Source organism: Gekko japonicus, unplaced genomic scaffold (genome assembly GCF_001447785.1).
Source record: "Gekko japonicus isolate JY-2015 unplaced genomic scaffold, Gekko_japonicus_V1.1 scaffold6053, whole genome shotgun sequence".
Lineage (NCBI taxonomy): Eukaryota > Metazoa > Chordata > Lepidosauria > Squamata > Gekkonidae > Gekko > Gekko japonicus.
Window position 1 is genome coordinate 8,732 of NW_015165435.1, and position 8,780 is coordinate 17,511.

At 47.9% G+C, this 8,780-nt stretch overlaps 1 protein-coding gene across 1 annotated transcript in view; it reads left to right on the top strand.

The window, feature by feature from the left end:
• Positions 1 to 2,840: 2,840 nt before the first annotated feature.
• Positions 2,841 to 8,780, top strand: part of LOC107109982 (cytochrome P450 2F2-like) — a gene marked incomplete at its 3' end in the record, with an annotated part of 24,975 nt that continues 19,035 nt past the window's right edge. Inside the window, exon 1 of the mRNA XM_015410692.1 lies at positions 2,841 to 3,058. Within this exon, the coding sequence (XP_015266178.1) occupies positions 2,885 to 3,058 (174 nt within the window). The remainder of the gene's footprint in view (positions 3,059 to 8,780) is intronic.

Sequence of the window (8,780 nt, forward strand, 5' to 3'; positions counted from 1 at the left end):
TACAAACTCCTTTCCCTTCCCCTCCCCACAACAGGCACCCTGTGAGGTAGGTGGGGCTGAGAGAGCTCTGAGAGAAGAAGAAGAAGAAGAAGAGATGGGATTTATACCCCGCCCTTCACTACCCAAAGGTGTCTCGGAGCGGCTTACAAACCCCTTTCCCTTCCCCTCCCCACAACAGATACCCTGGGAGGTAGGTGGGGCTGAGGGAGCTCTGACAGAAACTGCTCTTTTTCAAGGACAGCTCTTGTCAGAATTATGGCTTGCCGAAGGTCATCCAGCAGCTTCAAGTGGAGGAGTGGGGAATCAAACCCCGAAGAGGAGGGGGAGGAGGAGGAGGAGACTGGATTTACACCCCGACCTTCACTATCGAAAGGTGTCTCAGGGCGGCTTACAAACTCCTTCCCCTTCCCCTCCCCACCACAGGCACCCTGGGAGGTCGGTGGGGCTGAGAGAGCTCTTTCCAGAACTGCTCTTTCAAGGACAATTCTGACCGAACTATGGCTTGCCCAAGGTCCTCCAGCAGCTGCAAGTGGAGAAGTGGGGAAATCAAAACCCGGTTCTCCCAGATTAGAGTCCGCACACTGAACCACTACACCAAACTGTAGGGTTGTCAACTCCAGGTTGGGAAATTCCTGGAGATTTGGGGATGTAGCCTGAGGATGATGTGGTTTGGGGTTTGGGGAGGAGACCTCTGTGGGGTACGATGGCATAGAGTCTACTCCTCCAAAGCAGCCATTTCCTCCAGGGGAACCAAACTTTGTCAACTGGAGACCAGTCGTAATTCTGGGGGATCTCCAGGCCCCACCTGGAGGTTGGTAACCCTAATTCAGTGCCATTTCCAGGTTTTGGGGACTCTGGGCCGACTGCAAATAGACGCTTAGTCCGACGGTATAAGAACATAAGAACATAAGAGATGCCAATGTTGGATCAGGCCAAAGGCCCATCCAGTCCAACACTCTGTGTCACACAGTGGCCAGAAATACCAGGTGCCATCAGGAGGTCCACCAGTGGGGCCAGGACATTAGAAGCCATCCCACTGTTGACCCCCCCAAGCACCAAGATGACAGAGCATCACTTGCCCCAGAGTCCCTATCTCAAGTGCCCCACTAACAGTGATGTCTCTCAAGGGCCCCACTAACAGCCAGCGATCGTGTTTATAATGGATTTGATTCTGTTCATGCCCTCATGGGGTTGCGGCTCTGGGAAGTGCTAATTGGTTAATCAACAGCATCGGTTTGTCTCTCTGATTAAAAAGATAAAACATAATCTACGAAGACTGTGTGGCTGGAGTTCTACTGCACGGGTGCCTAATCTCTCCCTAAAGATTGCGTTCAATTTTGGGCACCGCAATTTAAGAAGGGTATAGACAAGCTGGAATGTGTCCGGAGGAGGGCGACGAAGATGGCGAGGGGTCTGGAGACAGCTGCGGGTGGTGGAACGGGGAATCAAACCTGGTTCTCCCAGATTAGAGTCCACGCTCTTAACCACTCCACCAAACTGGCTCTCTAAAATTGTTATGTACGTGGACCGCCTCCAGGGGTCCACGGACAGGCCAGAGCTTGGATCCGAAAACAAAGGAAACTTTGGATCCTGGATTCCCCAGCCCCAACCAATAGCCACCTTGGCGGGACATTCAATCCCTCCAATGGGAGTGGGAGGGTTGCTGGTGGATATGTATATAGTTGGCCCCGTGGCCATTAGTCTTTAGTCTTTGTCTATGTGAAGTACAATAAACGTGTGCTAGAGCATGTCGTTGTCCGAGTCCTCCATGCAGCGAACCCAGTACTTTTCAAAAATATTAATGTGTTCAGAATTTTTCCGAACAATTCACCCTCAGTGCCAAAAATGCAACCAAAATAAAGAAGAGTTGAAACATCTTCCCTCTAATAAAAGGATAAAACTTTGGGGGCTTAACTTCTTAAAAAGGTCAGACAAAGATATGCATGACAGAGGTTTATAAAAGTATGCCTGGTGTGGAGAGGGTAGAAAGATGGATTCTTCTCCCTCTCATAATACGAGAATATATGGTTGGCAAAATGAGGTTACTGTGGGCTGGATTCACACTGGTGAATTATACAATTCACGGGCACGAGTTGTTCAGAAGCAGAATACCTCTGTAAGCAAGTTGTGTGGGTAAACAGCCATCAAGCGGCAACCGGTCTACGGAGATGCCAGCAACCGGCCTTCGAGGCAAGTGAGAAGCAGAAGCAGTTGGCGTTGCCTTTCTCTGCTTTCTCTGCAAGCACTGCCCTTGCTTAACTTCAGAGATCTGACGAGATTTGTAAGCAAGTTGTGTGGGTAAACAGCCATCAAGCGGCAACCGGTCTACGGAGATGCCAGCAACCGGCCTTCGAGGCAAGTGAGAAGCAGAAGCAGTTGGCGTTGCCTTTCTCTGCTTTCTCTGCAAGCACTGCCCTTGCTTAACTTCAGAGATCTGACGAGATTGGGTCATACTGTCCCTCCTTCCCTCCAGAATGCGAGTGGCCGAGGGGTAAAAAATTAATGCGAGAACTGCACATTTTCGGTTGGGTTTATGGACTTCCCAGAAAGCCGATTGCCAAAAGGATCCTCTTCTAATGTTCTTAATTATATTTGGGTGTATATATTTTGACTGCAAGGCTACAGGCATAGATGATAACTGGGAGTCCCGTTTAATTTACAACTTTCTCTAATATAATTAGGTCAACGTGCTTGAACTTAGGTAATGCCTTGAGCAATAGGTGTGGGATTGGACAAGTCAAGGTGGGGAGGGGAAGGGTGTGCAGAGAGAAACACATGCAGTAGAACACACCTATAAGAAGCACGGGCAGATAGGATAAGGTAATTCAGTTCATGCTAGACCAACTCAGAGTTCCTTTGGTGTCACCCTGAAAGCATCAGGGAAATGGCAGCGATCAGCACCGGGGTTATTCTCCTCCTCCTCCTCTACGTGATCGTACAGTTGGTCAAACTGCAACGGAAAAAAAAGCAGTTCCCACCCGGACCGACTCCTCTCCCAATTGTCGGAAGCTTATGGCAGCTGAAATTCATTACAATGCGTCGCGATACCCTGCTGGAGGTATTTCTTTTTTTTCTGCCCCGACACTTGAAACGGTTGATGGGGTTTTAGGCGAGAAACGGTGGCAGTGAAGGGGAGTTAAGGGATGGCTTGTGGGCAAGCAAAGTTCATGGGCTGTAGTAAAGTATAGCCGTTCATTGCTCCGGATTGCAAGACTAGATCGAATGGGTGGAAATCACAAGGGAGTCGTTACCGGCTAAATATCAGGAGGAACTTCCTAACTGTCAGAGTGGTTGAGCAGTGGAACAGACTGCCTCGGGAGGTGGTGGAGGCTCCTTCGCTGGACGTTTTCAAGCGGAGGCTGGACGACCATCTTTCGGGTATGTTGTAGGGCTATCTTTCGGCTATGCTCCTGCAGAGTGCAGGGGGTTGGACTGGATGACCTGCAAGGTCCCTTCCAACTCTAACATTCTATGATTCTATGCTGTCTAACTGTAGCAGTCGTGCGACTCCGACACCTGCATTGTGGTTGCAGCTTTGGGAGGTGACTCTTGGAGTGACTGATGATGAGATAATCCTTGCTTGAATACTCCAATCTAGTGTTGCAAAAAGAGACTCCCGTTTTACTTATGAATGGGCAGGTTCATCTAAGTAATGATTTCTTCGAAACTAAGAGAAATGATATTGATCCTCCATCTGCACAGACCTCTGTTGCATTTATGAGTGATTTTGTGTGTTTCCTTATTCTTTATTATAGGGGAAGGACTTACGTTTCAGTCTTTTTCTTCTGCAAAGCTGGTGGGATGCTTATCACTATGACTATCCCCCATCCAAGTACCGACTCTTAGTTTTTGAGATTCGGCAAGCTCGGGCTATACCATAGGACTATCAGAAGAGCCCTGGTGGATCAGACCAGTGGATCATCCTGTCTCGCACAGAGGCCAACCAGTTCCTCTGAAGGGTCAACAACAGGGCCTAGAAACTGAGGCCTTCATAAGAACATCAGAAGAGCCCTGCTGGATCAGACCAGTGGTCCATCTAGTCCAGCATCCACTCCCACACAGTGGCCAACCAATTGCTCTGCAGGGCCAATAACTGGGCATAGAAGCTGAGGCCTTCATAAGGACATAAGAAGAGCCCTGCTAGATCAGACTAATAGCCCACCTAGTCCATCCTTTCTCACACACTGGCCAATCTGTTCCCCTGGAGGCCCAACAACTGGTTGGCCATTGTGTGAGACAGGATGCTGGACTAGATGGAAGACTGGTCTGATCCAGCAAGGCTCTTCTTATGTTCTTAGGAAGGCCTCAGCCTCTCTGCCCTGTTGTTTTCCCTCCAAGGGGGACTGGTTGCCCATGGTGTGACAGGATGCTGAACTCAGTGGGCCACTGATCCAGCAGGACTCTTTTTATGTGCTTGTGAAGGCCTCGGCCTCTCTGCCCTGTTGTTGGCCCTCCATAGGAACTGGTTCACCATTATGTGAGACAGGATGCTGGACTAGGTAGACCACTGGTTTGATCCAGCAGGGCTCTTCTGATGTTCTTATGAAGGCCTCGGTCTCTCTGCCCTGTTGTTGGCCCTCCAGAGGAACTGTTGGCCACCAAGAGGAAGAGGTTGGCCACTGTGTGAGACAGGATGCTGGACTAGATAGACCACTGGTCTGATTCAGCAGGGCTCTTCAGATGTTCTTATGAAGGCCTTGGCCTCTCTGCCCTGTTGTTGGCCCTCCAGAGGAACCGGCTGGCCACTGTGTGAGGCAGGATGCTGGACTAGATGGACCACTGGAACCTTCACATTCAGAGGTGCTAATCCTCAGAATCCCAGAGCCAGGAGGCAACATCAGGGAAAGGCCTCTGTGACCCGTTGTAGGACCTCTGCTTGGCCACTGTGTGTGACAGGATTCTGGACTAGATAGACCACTGGTCTGATCCAGCAGGGCTCTTCTGATGTTCTTTTTGTTGCCCAATCTCTTCAGGGCTCTTCTTATGTTCTTAATGAAAGATAGAATTACCAAGAACATCCTGCTGGGCAAAACCAGAATGGCTTCTGCAAAGAGACGTCAGCATGGCGTAGTGGACAAAGTGTTGGATTAGGATCTGGGAAACATGGGTTGGAATCCCCACCCTGCCATGGAAGCTCATTGGGTGATCTTGAGACAGCCACACACTCTCAGCTTGAGCGTCCTCGCAGGGTTGTTGTGAGGATAAAGCGAAGGAGAGGAGAATGATGTAAGCTGATTTGGGGTCCCCATTGGGCAGAAAGGCGGGATATAAACAAAGTAAAGAAATAAGTCCTTTGGGGTGTTTTTTGAGCGGGTTAATACACACGTGGATGAGGAAGATCCAGTAGACGTCGTATACTTGAACTTCCAAAAGGCATTTGCCAAGGTACCTAATCAAAGACTCCTGAGTAATCTTACGACTTATGCGATAGCAAAGGAGAGGACTGGCTACAATATAGAGACATTTTGAAACCTGTTGGAAAGTCGTTTGAAATGAAGTCAGAAGAAGAGATGGACTATAAATATGGATGTTTACAATACAGACAGGTTTATGATTTGTTTAAAACAGATAAAAAAGACTTTGGGTTTAGGAAAAAATATAATGAAATTGAAAATTTGTGGTTGGAGGGAGGTAAAAAGATGATATCTAAGATGTATAAGATTTTGTTAAAATGGTACACTGAAGATGAAACGGTGAAAGAGCAGATGGTAAAATGGGCAGTAAATATGAATAAGGAAATATATATGTCATCCTGGGAATTTCTATGGGAAAATGCAATGAAAATTTCAACATGTAATAATCTAAGAGAGAATTGCTATAAGATGATGTATAGATGGTATATGACACCAAAAAAGATAGCAAACATAAGTAGTAATTTATCAAACAAATGTTGGAAATGTAAAAAAAATAGAAGGTTCTTTCTATCATATGTGGTGGACATGTGATAAAGCAAAAAACTTTTGGACGGAGGTCCATAAGGAGATGGAAAAAATTACGAAATGTAAGATTAAGAAGGAACTGGAAATATTCCTTCTGGGACTAAAAATGGAAGAAGTCAATATTGCGAAACGGACTTTAATGTGGTATATGATTACAACTGCCAGAATGATGACACTGTCTAACCATCTCATCCTTTGCCGTCTCCGTCTTCTTTGACCTTCAATCTTTCCCAGCATCAGGGTCTTTTCCAGTGAGTGCTCCCTTCTCATTTGGTGGCCAAAGTATTTGAGCTTCAGTTTCATTATCTGGCCTTCCAGGGAACAGTCAGGGTTGATTTCTTTTAGGATTGACTGATTTGATCTTTTTGCAGTCCAAGGGACTCTCAAGAGTCTCCTCCAGCACCATAGTTCAAAAGCATCTATTCTTCGGCGCTCGGCCTTCCTTATAGTCCAGCTCTCGCAGCCATACATGGCTACTGGGAATACCATTGCTTTGACCATGCGGACTTTTGTTGGCAGGGTGATGTCTCTACTTTTTATCATGCTGTTTAGGTTCGCCATCGCCTTCCTCCCAAGGAGCAGGCGTCTTTTAATTTCATGGCTACTGTCACAGTCTGCGGTGATCTGGGATCCCAGGAACATGAAGTCTGTCACTGCTTCCACAATGTACATAAAATATGAGTTAGACAACAATAGATCAACGGAGGTGGTAGTTCCGCATGCTTTGAATCTCATTTGCAGAGATGTTCTGCAGAGTGTAGGGGGTTGGACTAGATGACCTTCAAGGTCCCTTCCAACTCTAACCTTCTATGATTCTATGATTCTATGTCCTTTCCATGCTGGCCATTTGCCCTGTAAAAGTGACTAGCAATGGGCACAGGATTTTCAGTGTTAATGTCATTAACACATGGAATTCACTGCCACAGGAAGTGGTGGGTGCTACAAGCATGGACGGCTTCAAAAGGGAATTAGATAAGCATATGGAGCAGAGGTCCATCAGTGGCTATTAGCCACAAGGTATAGCTAGGGCCATTTACCCTGTAAAAGTGACTAGCAATGGGCACAGGATTTTCAGTGTTAATGTCATGGGTAATCAAATGAGTTCTGCTGGGCAGACCAGTAAAGACACTTCTAAATTTCTCCAAAACAGCATACAGTTGAACAGCTTGTTCTTCCTCTAAAGCAGGATCTAACGAAATATCTTCAATGCCTCCTGCCTGTTGGCATTCGACAAGCATATCTAGAGGCCGTTTGGGAATGTCACCTTTACTTCCCAAAACAAACTTGTTAGGCAGAACACACATGGTATTCTTTCAAAGAGTTCACATGATAGACCTTTGGTTGGGGGTGCTCCTCAGGGCATAAGACAAGATAATGAACAACACTAAATCTGTCTCACAATCTCAGCCAGCCCCACCCACCTCTTCTTCTTCTTCTTCTTCTTCTTCTTCTTCTTCTTCTTCTTCTTCTTCTTCTTCTTCTTCTTCTTCTTCTTCTTCTTCTTCTTCTTCTTCTTCTTCTCCTTCTCCTTCTCCTTCTCCTTCTCCTTCTCCTTCTCCTTCTCCTTCTCCTTCTCCTTCTCCTTCTCCTTCTCCTTCTCCTTCTCCTTCTCCTTCTCCTTCTCCTTCCTGACAACCCCAGGCAGCCTGAAGAACCATGCTCCCTATTTACCATATGCTGCACTTGGCGCTTGGGGGAGGGGGCAACAGTGGGAGGGCTTCTAGTGTCCTGGCCCCACTGCTGGACCTCCTGATGGTACCTGGTATTTTTGGCCACTGAGTGACACAGAGTGTTGGACTCGATGGGCCACTGGCCTGATCCAACACTGGCTTCTCTTATGTTCTTATGCACTCATTATTAGGGTCGCCAGCTCTGAGTTGGGAAATACCTGGAGATTTGAGGGGTGGAGTCTGGGGAGGGCGGGGTTTGTGGAGGGGAGGCACCTCAGCCGAGTATAATGCCATAGAGTCAGTCCACCCCCCAAAGCAGCCAATTTCTCCAGGGAAGCTGATCTAGGTCATCTGGAGATCAACTATAATACCAGGAGATTTGCCAGTGTCACCTGGAGGCTCGTAACCCTACTCATTATGGGACTGTTCTGTGATAAACCAAGGATGCAATTACATCCTGCTTAAGGAACTTGCGGGGATTCCTCGGAGATAATGATACATCTCTTCTCTTTTGATCAGGGCAGTTAAGGAAATGCTTAAGGAGAGGCTGTGGCTCACTGGCAGAGCGTCTGCTTGGCATGCAGGAGGTCCCAGGTTCAATCCCCTGGCGTCTCCAGTTAAAAATATCAACTCTGGCTGAGACCCTGGAGCAGGGGTGTCAAACTCATTTGTTAGGAGGGCCAGATGTGACATAAATGCCACTTTGTTGGGCTGGGCCGTGTGTGCCATAAAATGGAATGCCAGGTACCGAAGATGGAAACTGTATAAAGGACAGCAGCTGGTAAGCTCTGAGTTGGTGTGTCCTCACTGCAGGGCCCCATGGGCTGGGTGTGGGGTGCAGAGGAAAACCTACATAGGCGGACTTTAGAGGCAGCAGTGCAGTGCTGGACGGATGCTCCCACAGTGCTTGACTGCTGCAGACGAGGTTGTTCTGCCGCGCTGAAGCCACGATGGAGGGGCTCCCTCCACTCCCCCCAGCAGTCCCTCCCTTGCACCAGTTGCTCACAGGCCACAAAGGAGCCCTGGATGGGCCAGTTCTGCCCCCTGGGCCTTATTTTTGACACCCCTGTCCTGGAGAGCCACTGCTGCTCTGAGTAGAAGAAGAAGAAGAAGAGATTGGATTTATACCCCACCCATCACTACCCAAAGGTGTCTCAGAGTGGCTTACAAA